This window comes from Astatotilapia calliptera, chromosome 18 (genome assembly GCF_900246225.1).
Source record: "Astatotilapia calliptera chromosome 18, fAstCal1.2, whole genome shotgun sequence".
In the NCBI taxonomy this organism is placed as follows: domain Eukaryota; kingdom Metazoa; phylum Chordata; class Actinopteri; order Cichliformes; family Cichlidae; genus Astatotilapia; species Astatotilapia calliptera.
Window position 1 is genome coordinate 11,731,953 of NC_039319.1, and position 16,566 is coordinate 11,748,518.

The following is a 16,566-nucleotide window of genomic DNA, read 5'->3' on the forward strand; positions in this document are numbered from 1 at the left end:
ATTACGCACTCTCCTCCCAGCGCGGCTCTGCCATTAGCCCTCTTATGACCATGATCCATTCTGTTTGAAGTGATAATAGCATCTACACTCCTGCCAACAACAGAGAATGAAAGAGTGAGAGAATGATTGTGGCGTACGTGGGGGCCACAGCCTCCATGCCCACACAGTCCGGCCACATCGCACACGCACGTGCACAAATTCTCCTGGAGTACGATAACTGGGCATACACGCTCCTGTGCTGTCCATCTGTGCTCTGTCCACTGCCAGCACTGAGCATGTCACGCCTACAGTCCTTCAAGCAAGCTCTGGGACGCTATGGGAGACAGTCTACTGCAGACAGCAGATTTCTGAATCAGACCATCTCTAGTTAGGAGTAAACTTTTGAGTGGACCTGTTGTGCTTTTTCCTTAAAGTGGTTAATGCTCATAGTAAATGTGGCGAGTTGTGCTTCAGACTCCTGTAAACAGTTTTCTTTTTAACTCTTGGTACTCTGTAATGTCAAAGAGAGCAGATATCCCTATTATGATCATCTTAAACACATAATTCTGGCTGCGAGCAATGTAACCCTGCCCACCTGCTCTTTAAACCTTTTACTTGGTAGGGGTATCCAATCAAAAGAAACTATGGATAGAGAGGCATCCTTGTTTATTTACTTGACTGATTTTTTTTCTCCCTATCTCTTTCCCTGCCTGTTTTCTTCCCACCGTTTCTTAAACAGAGACTGGCCAACTCCAAAGCCCACACGTCACGCTTTATCAGCGCCAACTTGCCCTGCAACAAGTTCAAGAACCGCCTGGTGAACATCATGCCTTTCGAATCCACGCGTGTCTGCCTGCAGCCCATCCGAGGTGTCGAGGGCTCAGACTATATCAACGCCAGCTGCATCGATGGCTACAGGTCAGTGAAGGACTTCGTCTTCGAGATCTGAGCAGCTGTGAATTTAAATAGCTGATCTTGCGCTTGCTGTAAAAGGCGAGTGTGGCGTTATTGTGTTTTTCTGGCAACAAATCCAAACCAGCTAAGCACCACTCATCCACTAACTTCACTACAAATACTGCAGTGTCTTTGACTCACATTTCCAAGCCTGTTTGTTCCTACTGCAAAAGAAAATTGTATTAAAACAAAATGTAAGCCTTGTTTCAAACATTACTTTAAGGAAAACTTACAGGATTAAGTGGAGAATTTATGGAGTAATTTGTTCAGATACTGTTGGTATCCCCAAATACAAACAGCACCAAGTAATAGAAGAGTTTCCCACGCTGTCTTTGAAGTGTCCTTATGAGTGTTTCCCAAAATTCACCACCATCATCTGCACATCACCATCCCTGTTTATTGTCTGTAGACAGGCTGTGTGTAGGCTTTCACTGCTTGTTCATATTGCTAGTTTGGACAGCCCTGTATGGGTTAGGCATATTAGGGCCACTTAGAATATTGGGGTGTCACACGGTGTGCCACCAACCTTCTGTCTGTGTGTGTGAGAGGGAAGGGGGTGACGATGGGAAATCGTGAGGGACATACAGAGTGACACAATAGGAATGGCAGAAATTATATATGCTGGAATAAATAACAAGTTAATCAACTTATTGTAGGGTGTCTTCCTCTCTCTTGTGCCCCCCCTCGGCCCCCCTTGTTGGCGCCCCTGCCTGTATGTGGGATTGGCTCTAAATAAACTACAATTTGAATGCTAATCGTAATTAAGAGACATTTCAAAGGTTGATGTGTTTTTAACAGTTTTTAAACAAAAACAAATTATGTAATGCATTAAAAAAATGAACTGTATCAGGCTTCGGCAACAGATGCAAAACTAGTGCAATTAAGAAATTGTTGGTTTTGTTTCTGTCAGTGGATTCATAAACATTAAGAGAGTACAAAATAACACCAGGCAAACCATTTGTGGTTGTTTGAGGGTGTTCACATCTAATTTGTGGTAACAGTAAAAGGCTTTTAGACCCTTTTTATACACAGGGTCAGACTGAAGGCAGAAAATGAAGATGAATGCTGTACAGAGCTGGCAGAGCATCACCAGGGAAGTGTCTGCCAATGTTAATGAGTACTAGAACTCAGGCAGACATTGATAGAGCGGGACTTGCAAGCAAATATTAAATACAATAATTACTTTTTTGTTAACCTTTCTAGTTAGCCTCTGTCTCCTGACTTGGAAGTTTTCATTCATTCCTGTATGTAAACACTCTTTTGCAGCCATGCTCCAATTCAGTGTCCTGGAGTCCCGGCTTAAAACAGCAAAGCAATGCATCGCTATGCTGATACTTTTCTGACTATACTGCATGTAGCAGGCCTGCAGCCTTCTTTCTCTTTTTTTTGGCATCACTGATTGTTACAGGTGTAAAGAATACCATAGGAAGGCACAATGGAGTGGATAAAACGTATGGGAGGGGATTGGAAGATGAGGCAGCAGTGGGCAGTTTCAGCTGTAAGAATTACTCCCGGCTATGTCAATGTGACTTTCATTCAGTAAGCCACTGCTGCCTTTATATTGAGGCTTCTGCTGCTGTCCCCGTGAGCTCTGTGAGTCCAAATTGCTTCCTAGAGGAAGGAAGATGAAAAGGTGCCTCTCTGTTTTATGTCTATACAAGCATGGGCAGAGATGGCTCCTCTATGGTGGAAGTAAAGCGGATAGAGTCAGGTAGCATGAAATGTCATTTAGTCCATATGGGGGCCGTGACCGAGACAACACCTCAACTCCCACCTCCCAAATCCCCCCCCCCCCCCCCCATCTTCAGTCCTGTTATTAATGAGAAGGTGCTCCACAGAGGCAGACCCTCCATTGTTGCTGTGTAAATGGCATAATTGCAGCAAGAGAGTATCGTAATGAAGTGCGATTTCTAAAACCCTCCCTGCCTTTTTCTTCTCTCTCTTCTATTTTCCCCGCCCGTCTCTGTCTTTTTCCTTCTTTATTTTTACCCCTTTCTATCTGTGTCTCTCTCTGCTCTCCTCCCTAATCTGTCTCCTTTGCACTTTTTCCCCCCTCTCCCTGTCTCTCTCTATCTCCTCCCACCCTTTTCTCCCACTCGCCATCTTAATTTTTCCATCCAAACACCATGGCAGAGACAGACATCCGGGTGGGGACCTGTTGTGTGCACCAGCGGCACTGTGTAATTAAGCTGCTTTTAAACGCGGGCATAAATAAAAACTAAACAGGGGCCTCCAGTGCCCTTCACCCCAGCGCCTTCAAGAAAAGCCAATAATATGCTAAGCTAATGAGAGGCGAGCCATTGATTCCAGCTATGCTATCAGGGGCGCAAGCCCTGGATATGCTCCGATGCGGGCTGGAGTTTTAGCATTGTAATGAGGTTGAAATGAAACACTATGTCCTGAAGCACTGCAGTCATGTGGGATGATGCAGAGAGTGCTTTGTGCTGTTTGGCTGTGCACTCATTGGGACACTGCAGCGAAGTTGTTATTGTGTGATACACTTTGAATTGTTTTTGTTTTGGTTAGGGGCCATTTTATGGGAGGGTTAGAGGGGTCCACCCTATTAATTTCAATTTTAGTATTCATCCCCTGCTTAGCTCTGCTTTTTCTTTGCTTCCCTTTCTTCCTCTGCTGCTCTCAAATCCCCCTTTCCTGCTTTCTCATTTTCTTCCTTTTCCTCTCCCCCTGCCTCCTCTCTTCTGTTCTCTTCCCTCCACCCTCCTCGTCCTCGGCAGCGAGTCCTACATTGCACTCTGATGACCAGCTGGAGAGAGCAGCGTTCGCTCTTTCATCTCATCTCAACATCCTCTCAGTACTTTGCACATCTCTGCTGTATAGTTTGCGCTTTCTTCCCCCCGTTTTCATCTTTTTAATTTGATTCCTCACTCTTTTCGCCTCCCCCTCTCTGTATGTCATCTCTTCTCCCCCAATCTGTTGTTTCTGTGTTTGTGTGAGCGAGGCCCAGAGTACATTCTAATCTCCCAGTTCCACATTAGCGCTTTGCCTGCAGCACCTTCATTAGCTGTTCAGCCATGGCTCAGCGTGCGTGTGTCTGCATGTGAATATACTTGCAGAACTTTTGCACCCAAAAATGCCTACACCTGAATGCCAGTTTGCATGTGTTGCAAACATGTGAGAGTGTGTGCGCACATGCATTCTTCTGCTTGGGTTTGTGTGTTGGATTACTCAGAGACTGCTCTCTGTTGATCGGCGCTCTGCTGCCATCTGCTGTTTGACAAAACAAACTGCTCAGCTGGACCAAAGTCACGTAGGACACCAGCACAGCTCTGGCACCTCAGTGGATGAGCTCATCTCTCGTTTTGTGAGCATATCAAGTGCTGCCTCTCTCTCTCTCTAAGTCTGTGTTTCAAAGAGGAAAGAGGGGGTCAGAGGATCTACAGGCTTGGATTACTCAAGAATGAGGATAGCTGCCATCAATTATTTACCATGTACAGTAAATATGCAGGAAATGTCTTGTTGACATTGTCACACTTTCAGCATATACAAAGCCTGCAAACAGGATCTGAAATACCCAGCTAAACAGCTTCAAGCTGCTTTTGTTTACCTTTACTAAATATCACATTGTGTATATACTGTAAATGTGTATATACTGTAAATGTCATGCAAATGTGTTGGGTTTTTGTTTTTCTGCCCTTTAAGTTTTATTTCAATAAGTTCATGTCTGAGTATTCAAGGACTTTGTAAGACGTAATTTTCTGGAAGCACAGTGGGAATAATTCCTTTGCTAACCACTCTGCAGCCACAGCTCTTCTTTAATCATTTAATCCTTTCTGGTTATTGCTTTGGGATGTGCTTCTTAATGCCAGTTGTAAAAGCACCATAAAATTTATAATTATTATGTGTGATCTTTACTTTTCGCCTCCTCTGTGTGAATTTGCATCTTCAGACAGCAGAAAGCCTACCTGGCCACCCAGGGCCCGCTGGCTGAAACCACTGAAGACTTCTGGAGGATGCTGTGGGAGCACAACTCCACCATTGTTGTCATGCTCACCAAGCTACGAGAGATGGGACGGGTAAGACGCGAGCGCAGACTAAAAATGAGATGACAGTGTCTATACGTGGGCTAGTTTCTTCTTTCAAGGGTTGAACTCCAAATTGTCTAACGCCGTCACTACTTTTGAGACTTAGATTTTAGTTTTAGGATGCGCATCCTCTCTCTGAATTATATGCCTGCGAAGTATAGACTGTAAAGCTGCACTCGGGGAACACTTAGCGTAACACAAAGGCTGGATACGGGGGCAAACCGCAAGTCAGGCTCCATCATGGCATACCGCTCGTTAGCCGCCCCCTCAAAGAGGTACTGTTAGACTGTTTTGGAGGTTTTTTTGTTTCTTAACCTTTAAACAGTGCGAAGTTGGTTCTTTTCAGTTGTAATGACAAGTTAAAATAACCAAGTGTTGGCTCCAAATTTTAAGGGTACAGCATAAAAATCATATTGTCTAAACTTCACTTTCAGCGAAATGGCAAATAAATCTCTCAGATCATCAGTCACATTCCTTACAGGGAAAGAAATGGGACACTCATCTTGGCAGCAATTTGATTAAATCCATAATATCTTACTGTGAGCTGTTCTGTGATTATGCAGGTGATTCTGACAGCACTCAACTGCATTTTACAGCTTTTATCACCCTCTCAGCCGTAATCACAGCTGATGAAAAAAGCTCTCATGCAAATCATCGCTGTAGTTAAGAACACAAACAAATTATGTAAATATTTTGCCACCTAAGATGAATCAGGTAATATTTCAGAACCACAGATTAGTCTATCAGGATTTTCTTTTGTAAGCAGAGCCGTTCTCATGACTCCAAATGATTAATGACGTACAGTAACCCGTCCTAAAAACATACCAATAACAAATCGGAGCAGTCATTTTTCCCCTAATGGAGAAAGGTTGTTTAAATTTAAGAGCTGAAAGTTTCTTCCTTCTCTTTTTCTCTTGTAGGAGAAGTGTCATCAGTACTGGCCAGCAGAGCGGTCAGCCAGGTACCAGTACTTTGTGGTGGATCCGATGGCTGAGTACAACATGCCTCAGTACATCCTCAGAGAGTTCAAAGTCACAGATGCCAGGGTGAGTTCACTCTGTGTGTGTGAAACGCTGCATATGTGCCCACGTGTGTGTGTGGACTCGAATATGTCTACGTACATGTCTTCAAGGCAGTGGAGGTGGGGAGGTTCATTGGCATTTTCCACAAATACAGCCGTCCAACCAAAAATCCATCTTAATTTTAGGTTTTCATCCAAACGCTGACATTCACGCTAAGTGTTAAGAATTATACCGACTGTAATTTCAAGGTAGAGATGATCAGAACGCGCTCTGTGTTATTTTTCCTGACAGGCTGACATCAAGTGAATGCGCCATCAAACATTTTCACCCGGATTTAGCATCAGCGTGCTTGTGCTATGAATCGTACGCGTTTTTTGTGCTTCTAGATGTGAGCGTGTGTTGTATGTGCGCGTGCACGCCGGTGCATGTGTGTTTCACGATCGCTGTGAAAATACATGAAAAGCATAGCCTTCAATCCCTGAGGGCCAGTACTGCAACTCCCTGTGATGCAGTAGTTTCAATGAGCTATAAATATACTTTACTGTCATCTGAAGGCTCCCAGCACAGCAACACTCTAATCCCACATCCACTCTTTCTTTTATATGGGTGTGTGTGTGTGTGTATAAATATATGTTCCTCTCTGCAGTTTGCAGACCTGAATATTTGTCTATATGTATGTTTTCGCTTTGTGGGCCACATTTTATGGTCCCTTCTGCAATCCTGTATAAACAAAGGTTGAACAAATTATATGTTTAGAAATGCGCTCATTTACTCCGCATAATTCTGACACTATGCTGCCACAAATCTGTCACTGTGATCCAGGTGGTCAGCTTTATTCATACTGCGTCTGAGGTAGATATTTGATGATCAGACGGCTGCAGTGACAGCCAACAGGATACTCATAAACCTCAACATGAAACCCTCTGCTGGGTTGTTGTTTATTTTTCCCCCCTTTTGAGTTCAAAGCACAGCGAGATCTGTGAAGCGCACACTCCAGAGTACAGCAGAGAGCTATCGGGTCTCTCTTTTAAATGAAACTTCTCTCTGAAGCTCCATATCTGCTCCCCCCTCAGGATGGCCAGTCCAGAACAATCCGCCAGTTCCAGTTCACCGACTGGCCAGAGCAAGGAGTGCCAAAAACTGGAGAAGGCTTCATAGATTTCATTGGACAAGTGCACAAAACCAAGGAGCAGTTTGGACAGGACGGACCAATCACTGTACACTGCAGGTGAGGAGAACGACTGTGCTTTGGACTCTGCTCCCACCACGACTTAAATTTCAGAATATTTAGAGAGCAGGTGTAGTAATACTGTCTGTGTGTGTGTGTTTGCTAGTGCCGGGGTGGGCAGGACCGGAGTCTTCATCACCCTCAGCATCGTGCTAGAGAGGATGAGGTACGAAGGTGTGGTTGACCTCTTCCAGACAGTAAAGACGCTTCGCACCCAGCGGCCCGCCATGGTGCAGACAGAGGTAAGGGCGATGTACTGATCAGGCGATTGTTCCCGCAGTGACAGGACGGCGTTTGAAAGTCAGCGTTGTATATTTCTCTGATTTAAACTCTGTGCAGTCTGAAGTGTCCCTTTTCATTTTGGTGCCATAAAAGCAAAGACTTACTGACAAATCCTTCCTTAATCAAAAAAAAAAAGGTTGTTGGGAGGAGGGGAGGGGGGTAAGAAATCCCACAGCAAATTCAACTAATGCTATCAAAGCAGCCCTGCGTCAGATTCTCTTCAAGTGAAGAAATCGTAAATACGTTACATAACAAAGGATATTAGAGGGAAAAAGACATGATGTGAATTCAAATGAGTTCATAAACCTTTTAAGGTTTATGATATAAAAATGTCTTTTTAAGCTATAAAAAGAAAAGGAAAAACATTGTAGCGCCTCTAGTGTAAATACTGAAAAGTACTACAGCTAGTTTTGAGAAAACCTCTGGCCTGCTTTTTAAAGCTTTGTTTACAAGAAACCTTAATAAATGCAGATTACAAGAAATGCTGCTTTAAACCAAGTTAATGAATATTTTGTTGGCTGGACGAGACCAGTCATTATATTTAACAGCAGGAAGTTCGATGACAACTTTCTCACCGTCTTCTTCCTTCTTCTCCACAGGACCAGTACCAGCTGTGCTACAGGGCAGCACTGGAGTACCTGGGGAGCTTTGACCACTATGCAACGTAACCACTCCCACCGAGCACCTTCCCCGGTCAGACCTCTCAGGAGTGTGCCAAGTGTCCCATCTCAGCCGCCATCCAATCACTTGATCCCCCCCAGTCCCCGCCCCCACCCCGCTACAAACCCTGTCCCCTCGCAGCTACCGGAGGGGCGGAGAAAGGGATGAGCTTGCTGACCCGTTGACGGTTTTTATCCATCACAGAGATACACGCCGAGTTAACCAACCACCTGAGATTTTTTTGCTTTAAAATAATAAAACATTACAGTGACTATTGACAACTATGACAACTCTTGTACAGACCCGACGGTGCAGACTGGCAGCTCGTCTCTCTGCTCCGTCGAAGCCAATCCTCCCTGATTGTCAAAGGCTACTGGTAGCACAAAGAGAGCATTTTCATTTTTTTGTTGTTGTTGTTTTTATTGTGTTTTTATGATTCATTTTGTCAAACGTTATTGTTTAATATACATTTTTTGGGGGTTGTTTTTAATAATCGTTTTAATATCATGCATTTCTTCTGTCTTAAACTGCCCAGCAGCCTCGGGTATGCATTATTTTCATAATCATTTATAGGGTACTTTAGCAGAGGGGACATGTGTTTTTAACATGTTCCTAGGTACTAATACAGGAGGACCACTGTTCTCTGAGCTGCTCTCAGATGTTTTTTTGTCACATCACATTGTTGTTTTTATCATTTTATGTGTCATAAACGTTGTTTTTGGTCTTACTCAGTTCAATAGCTCAAATTTTGCCTTTTCACTTGCCGTTTCAAGTGTACGGAAAAAAAAATCAACTGAGAAAATTGATTTCAGAGCACAGACTTGCTGTAGTTGTCTTGTAAACGTGGTAGCTAGCTAAAAACACAAGTGAAATATCTAACAAGAGACTAAATCAGAGTTGTACAGAAATGGAAAGCACATTATTTGTACGGTTTTTGGGTTGTTGTTTTTTTTTTTCTTCTTTTTTCCTGTTTTGTTTTGGGGGTTTTTTCATCAGAAGCCTATGGCATTGAGGCCTTCATACTCCACTGAGGAGAACTTACCTGAGGAAAGACAGACTTTTATACCCAAAGGGTAGGCGACAGAATATAAACTTCCGCTCTCTGAACATAGATGCTCTTCAAGTCCCTCCCATCTCCTCACTCACCATTAACCTCGGTTTGCTGGAGTGGAACCACGCAGACCAGACGGGAGCGGAAGTGGTTCATATGGGCTGAGGAGCAGAGCCATCAGCGTTGGTACCTGTACAGAATCAACCATTCCTACCAGAGGGAAAAAGACTCAGCCCTTTGGACTGATATTATTTTATACAGAAATAGAACTATAAATATATAATTATGATTGATTATATATATGTACAATTACACATAGATATATACACAGCTTCAAAAGTATATTGTTAAAAAGGATAAATTCTGCTGATCTACCTAGAGACACCGCAGAGAGCCTGCTGTCCTAGCGTGTGTATTAATGGAAACACCCGTTGTATCTACTGTACTACCATAGTAACTTTGACAGCCGGTTGTTCGCCCGAATGAGGAAAAACAGCACAAAACCCCCCCACGCACACCCCGACCCCATCGAATGGACGACTCCTCACTCGCCACGGGCATCGCACCGCTCAAGCACACAGCTTCTCCCACACAAACTGCAGGAGGGGAGCTTCAGATCCACAAAGATCCTAAGTGTGGTGGTGGTGGTGGGAGGAATGGGAGGGAGTGGGGTGGGGGGACTTGAAAACGCTGGCAAAAAAAACAAATGTTCATTTTTACCTTGTGAATGCTTAGTGCTGTAGGGGTTCGATCTGTTGTACACAGTCTGTTTTCTATTTGTTGATAAAGAACTGGAATTTCAAAAGAAACTGTTGATGATAAAAAAAACAAACCATTGATGTTAATAAAGTTACATAATTGGGTTTTTGTACAAAGACTGGCCTGTGATCCTTTGTTTCTTACTAAAAGTGAAAAGTTTACATCTTACAAGATGCTCTTTACCTCGCGCTCAAAGAGACACCTGTGACCGTGCCTGCTTATCGCCCACTGAGCATGTGGTCGCTCACAACTGTTTTGTGATGCATGGCTGCTATAGTTGCAGTTAATTGAGTTTCCTTTGTGTTGAGGTATTTCTAAAAGTGTGTTTGTGGAGTGGTGGGGAGAGTCTCTGACTTGTGAAAGATGCCAGCCCCTTAGTACTTTTTAGATTTTAATCTCCCCCCACCCCTTTGGAAAGAAAAGTTTTCTTAATTTCTTAATCAGCTTCTGATTATACCTTTGTACACCGTCTAAGGCAAAATAAGCACAACTCAAGGCTTCCACAAGTGTTTAAATATGTGGTTCATTTCACATTAGAGAACGCTTGATTTGTTTTTCTTTGGTTTGAAGCAGAGGAGGGTGCTGGATTGAAGTGGGCGGGGCTGTGACATCCTTGCTTCTGTTGCTGTAGAGTGAACTCCACCCGTATAAAAGCACATGAGCTCAAATTCAGACTTTTCATTTATACGTATAATGTCTCATCTTCCTCCTGTAAAATGTATTTTTTTATGTATGTATATTTGGCTTTACATTTCAATGTGCCACATTTCACTGACTTTAACAGCTGCAGTGAGGTGCGAATGACAAAGTGATCATTATTAAGTGTCCAAAGCCCATTTTAGTGATGACTAGTGAATAAATGTTATATAAGAGTAGTCATTCAGTGTTTAGCAAATTTTCACATTAACTGTGTATTGTTCGTCTGATTTGTAGCATAAACTGTTTATAAAAGTAGGACATGACCAGTAACTCCCTGAGAAGCCTCAACTCTAGCGTTTTAGCCATGACCACTAGTAACCCTGTTTAGCACCTTGGTTCACTCACAGACTGAAGCTGGTTATTAGTGCCAAATAATGGAAAATACTAGTACTTTACTCATAGAAACTTGAGAAACTTCTTGGACGTGCTGTTAGTAAAATGAACTACATAGCGCAGGCCATGTTGTTTTAATTCCATGAAAACGGACCAACGCCTCAAACACATTTCACTGTCAAATTAGCAGAGGAGAGGGCTAGCACACAGCTACAGTCTCTGTTGGCATAAATATAAAAACTTTCAATCTTTAAAAAAGTGTAAACGTGAGTTTTTAAGGAGAAGACACACTGTTAGGTTTTTGACACTGTCCCCTTACAGCAACAAGGTCCTGGGTTTGAATCCAGCCCAGAGCCTTTCTCCCTGTGTCCGTATGACCTTCCTTGGGGGTACTCCAGCTTCCTCCCATATTCCAAACACATGCATGTGGTTAGGTTACTTTGTGGTTCTAAACTTCCCATAGTTGTGTGTGTGTGTGTGTGTGAATAGTTGTCTATCTCTCTGTATTAACCCTGCGACAGACTGGTGACCTGTCCAGGGTGTACCCTGCATCTCACCCCTTGACAGCTGGGATGGGCTCCAGCACCCCTGCAACCCTGAATCGGATAAGCAGAAGAAAATGGAAAAACATGTTGAAATTAAAACTACTTCTGCTCAGAAGTTTGACATCCCAGCACGACAGTCAAGAGGGTTTGATTTCCCCAGGGGCTCTTGGAGGGAGCCTCAGGAGGCCAGTGGAGGAACTGCTGTTTACTGCTGGTTTGGAGTGCTCTGTTCAAATGGATCGTCACATTTTTCTATCGGCCTGTTTCTGTCCACCTGTCTGATTGGGAATGATCAGCAATTGTTTACTTGTGCTTCAGTGTGGTAAAACCCTCTATTTATTCTGTCTAGAGCTCTGCATTTACCCTTTCCACCTTTACAAGTATTGTTTTCCTTCGTAGTGGAGGAAAAAACGAGTATCCATGTCACGAACAGGTCCTTCTGTTTGCAATCAGAGGTGCAACACATCTGAGTGTCAGTGATGATTCAAGATCACATTGATTCATCAGTGCCTGAAAGCTCAATTTGCTGCATACCTTGGAGGGATACAGGAAATGAGTCACTGAGGGAGTGATTTTTTTTTTACCCAAGACCTAATAACAGTTTGGTGGTTGTTTGCTCCTGTTGTCATGGAAATGCTGCTGTCACTCGTATTTGAATAATGATGAGTTTTGATGAAGCGGTTGTTGAAGTTTCGAATTTTTACACAGTGCAGACAATTTCAAGCTAACACTTTGTAATCTTAACACACGTGTGTATATCCAGTTTATATCCATGTCAGCGGATGTGCTCGGAACACCCCGACATCTCCTTTTCCCCTCCTCACTAGAAGCCCACACGGACTGCTAAATCACCACCTGCTGATGCCTCATAACAATAAGACGGGGGGCCGGGGGGTGAGTGGAGCTGAAGAACAGCCTGCAAAGGGTTTTATATTTATAATTAATCAAGTTTGTTGACTAAAACATGGAAATAAACCATCTCGTGCGAGTGATGGATCTGTTGTTGCTTTCAGCGTGTAGTAGCAGGCCCACGCTAAAAAGGATGAATGAGCTTAAGACAAAAGCACACGAGCATGGATTTAAAGGATCATTTTTGTTGCTGTTTGTAATGTGCTGCTGTATCTGTTTTGTTTTTTGAAAGTCAGACGGCATCATAATTTTCCTTTTGATTTGATTGTGCGCTTTTAACTGCTTTAAATTCACATCTCTAATGATTTAAGTGCTGATAGTAATACTGATTAACTGCTGGTTTTTCTGTTGTGCACAGTGGCCCTTAATTGTAGCCCTGGTAATATTTTGTATAGCAACAAACAGTTTGTCCTCATGATGGGTTTTTTTGTTTCATTTTGGGATTTCGTTTTGTTTGAGTTTTTTTGCTCTCTTTGTTTTTAAATGTGCTGTTGTTGCTGGTGGAAGTTAATTTTGTAATGTGGAATTTCAGCTATAGCATTTTACAAAATGTTGTTTTTGGATTCCTTAGAAACCAACTGAGGCTGTTGTGCTCATATGAACAGTTGCTTGATTCTGTGTTAATTACAGCTGCCTTTCATTTCCAAGGAAATAGCAAAGACAACAGTTTATTGCTCTGCTATCACAATCCTTACGACACACGATGAGCGATCTGATTAGGTAAGGAAATCTAAAACTTACAAAATGAAATGTTTCTCTTGAAGTTGCTTGCTGATTATGAATCGTTTGTCACAGATTTGATCAACTGCGCTTCCAAAGTGAAGATGACTGTGAAGGTGAGGTGCTGTGTTTGAAGATCAAAACCCATTTGGAGGAGCTCTTCTCTGACAGCCACCTGGCAGAGGACGGCTTCCTGCTCAAACATGTGCAGAAGAACAAGCAGGGTTTCGTCAGTCTCAAGCTTCTCACTTCTTTGAAAAAGGTACAAAACACAAAAAACATTTGGTGCTTTCTGTGGTGTTTACATTCCAGCAGTTTGAATGAAAACAATCCAGTAAAATACGAACAAAGCTGAGGTTGCCCGTGTTTGCCACAGATAAGGACCCTGACCAAAAACTGGTACATGACTCTGGTGGGAGCATTGTACTCAGACCTTCTGGAGGTGAATGATGAGTCCACCAAAGTGAGGCGCATAGAGCCGCTTCCCAAATGGCTGATGTGTTCCCCCACCAGCAAGCACCTCCTCGCTTGGAACTTTTCCGAGGAGCAAAGCAGTGACGACGGTGCAGCCCGAGGCCCGGAGCCCGCTGCGCTCTCAGAGAATGTGCTCCAAAAGTTCAGCATTTACGGCAGAGTTACTTCACTCCAGATTCTGCCACCTGGAAGGGAGCTTCCCGCAGATATGCAGTGCTACGGGAAACGTCACAAGGAGCTTGGCCAGCACTTATGTGCGGTGATCAAGTTTGACAGTTTGGAGACCGTTCGTAAGGCCTACAGTGCCCTGAAAGCAGAAGAGGAGAAGTCTAACGGGAAAGGCATGTGTGTTGTACCTATGGGATTCCAGTCAATGCATCATTTCACTGAGGACGAATCCCCAGAAGAAGCAAGCCAAATCCTTCCCGAGGAGGAAAATCCACCTGAAATCCCAGAGAACTTAGTCCAGCAGGAGAATTCTTCACCCACTGCGTTTTTTGATGAACCTCCAGACACACATCAGCCAAACGCGTCCACGGATAACCCTGCACCGCTGAATGTTGACCCGATTTCCAGCAGCTGCAATGGCCAGTCCTTCCCTGGTTGGAATCATAGTGACAGTAGGATGACGTGGAACTCTGGAGACTGCGATAAAGAAATTTCCCAGAGCCCGTGGGTGCTCAAGCGTAAACTAGCGGCCCTTGAATTGAACCGCAAAGAGACCGGGCACCCGAACGCACCCAGCTCGATTCAGAGGGTAATACGTCAGCCCTTTGGCCCTGATGGCACCAGTGGTTTTCAGCTCAGAGTGAGGCACCGGGAACAGCTCGACCTCCCTCGGAAAAAGTGACATTAACAGATTTATTTAAAAAAATGTTTGAATTAAAAGCTGAGAAGCAAAAATATTTGCTTTGCAATAAACAGCACACGCTCTTTAAATGTTTGCATCTTGATTGTTAAGACCTTGTTCATTCGGGGGGGGGGGGTGTAGTTATAAACCACTGACAAATGGGGGCAGCATTTAGCCACGTTCACACTTGTTCACACACACTGCAAACGCAGCATGTACATTGAAATCAGTACATTTCAGGGTCTTTACCTTACAATACAAAGCACCTTGAATCCTTGTTATTGTGATTAGGTGCTATATAAATAAAACTAAATTGAATTGAATACATTTTAGCAGGAAGTTTAAATTTTTAACCCAAACTCAGGATTTTAAGAGCTGGAATGAAAGTGTCTCAGAGTCTGTGCACACCTCTTTTGAAACCTGAGTGGCCTCTGCACCTCTGGGGCCTCAGCCTGTCTGCTCACAACTGCAAATTGTATTGTATATTTGTTCTCTGGCAGGGATGGATTTACCTTTTTACCGCTTTCCTTAGACAGAAGGCTTGTCTTTCAACATGAAACACTCATAAAAGGCCCTCATTGTCTGAGTGCATCGTTTTCTGTTTAGATTTTGGTTCTCTAAAAAGCAGTTTTCCACTCGCCGAGATGACATTTGGCGAAAGGTTACTTGTCCAATCATCAAACCACGTCTTGTGCAAGACGTGCGTAGTAGCAACATTTGTGCCTTATTTCCAGCCTTTCTAATGACACCTCAACTGGAATGGTCTGTTTATAGTGTTACTGATTGAGGGCTTCCTTAAAATCTTGCCCAAAACTAAACAAAATGTGTTTCTTCACTTATCCACGCCTAGTGGAAAAGATTCAATCACAACGTGTATGGAATTCTATCATATTGAAATTGGAAACATGCTATGTTGCCCCCCCACCTCGAGTATTCTCATGTGTCAGACTGTCTTCGTGACTAATGTAATCGTAACTTTTTGAGCGAGACGTTTTCGTGTATACAGATCAAGCCTTTCACTCGTACTGTATCTGGCTTGATTTAGCAATTAACAGCTGTTGGGTTTATGCTGCAGCTGAGGCAGGTCTATGAAAACTTTACACATCTGTGAACAATATGTACAGAGTAGGCATGTTTCTGTCCGATGTTAGGAAATGTCTGTGTGCAGATAGCTCCTTTTTGAGGCTGGAAAAGCACAATATTCCCTGCTAGGTGGAAGTCATTATGTCTTTACATAGGCTGTTCAGGCCAGTTATTGAGATGTCTGTTAAATAAGTTAGTGTAATAATAATATTTTGCACCTGCCGACTGTAATGAAAAGACAAATGAAGAATGGAAAAAACCATTCTTCATTTGTTCTGTTGCTTTTCTCCAAGTTGCTGAGGGTTGTGTTAAAATGCGTTGCCTGAACTTTTGGGCTAAAAGAAATATCTACCCCTTCAGGTCACTGTGATAACAACCTTAGAATAATATCTGTTGATACACAAACGACACAAAGCTTTGGGCAAAGATTCCTTTGGTTTGTCCCACGCAACGATGAAGGAATTTTAAGTCTTAGAAATTTCACACTTGGCCACATCTCCACCCCTCTTGTGGAGCTTTGATTTGTGTATAATTTGGCCTGAGGAAATCTGAATGACTCATGTTGTGAGAATGAGATATTTGTTAGCAAATAATTAGTTTCCTGTTGGTGTGCTGGCTTTATTACTGTGCTGCTTTATTTCCAGAAACGATTCTGGATCATACATCCTGTTTACCTGTAGGTTAATGCAACCCGCTCCACGACAGCACCTGTGAGGCTTCGCGTATCCCCCTCAGTTGTCTCCCGACTGATCGCCGTTTGTTTATACATCGCTGACCCCACACACCTGAAGCATTTCCCCCTGTGTCTAGGGTATTTATTTAGATTACAGTGTGGAGCGCCTGATACCTTCCAAAAACACAACCATCTGCTCCTCATTTGCCACTCAAGGCTAAAATACTGTATTGGAGGGGATGTGGATGTGATCCTGAACAACAACATCAATGGGTTTATCTCCAGCCAGCTGTAGATTGGGT

At 43.3% G+C, this 16,566-nt stretch overlaps 2 protein-coding genes across 34 annotated transcripts in view; both read left to right on the plus strand.

Moving 5' to 3' along the window:
• The window catches only part of LOC113009894 (receptor-type tyrosine-protein phosphatase F), a 161,371-nt gene extending 151,275 nt beyond the window's left edge, over positions 1–10,096 (plus strand). For all 31 annotated transcript variants that reach the window (XM_026148485.1, XM_026148495.1, XM_026148489.1 and 28 more), the window contains 6 exons: positions 719–897; positions 4,841–4,967; positions 5,897–6,022; positions 7,072–7,226; positions 7,333–7,468; positions 8,108–10,096. In XM_026148485.1, coding sequence (XP_026004270.1) covers positions 719–897; positions 4,841–4,967; positions 5,897–6,022; positions 7,072–7,226; positions 7,333–7,468; positions 8,108–8,176 — 792 coding nt within the window. In that variant the 3' untranslated portion in view covers positions 8,177–10,096. The remainder of the gene's footprint in view (positions 1–718; positions 898–4,840; positions 4,968–5,896; positions 6,023–7,071; positions 7,227–7,332; positions 7,469–8,107) is intronic.
• Positions 10,097–12,181: 2,085 nt separating this feature from the next.
• On the plus strand, positions 12,182–14,579 carry larp6b (La ribonucleoprotein 6, translational regulator b). 3 transcript variants are annotated; one of them, XM_026148520.1, is made up of 4 exons: positions 12,182–12,449; positions 13,095–13,184; positions 13,260–13,446; positions 13,561–14,579. In XM_026148520.1, exons 2-4 carry the CDS (start codon positions 13,168–13,170, stop codon positions 14,506–14,508), a joined length of 1,152 nt encoding a protein of 383 aa, XP_026004305.1. In that variant the 5' UTR covers positions 12,182–12,449; positions 13,095–13,167; the 3' UTR covers positions 14,509–14,579. The 3 variants fall into 3 exon arrangements, with proteins under 3 accessions (XP_026004305.1, XP_026004304.1, XP_026004303.1); XM_026148519.1 differs by having other exon boundaries at positions 13,113–13,184; XM_026148518.1 differs by having other exon boundaries at positions 13,120–13,184.
• Positions 14,580–16,566: the final 1,987 nt, after the last annotated feature.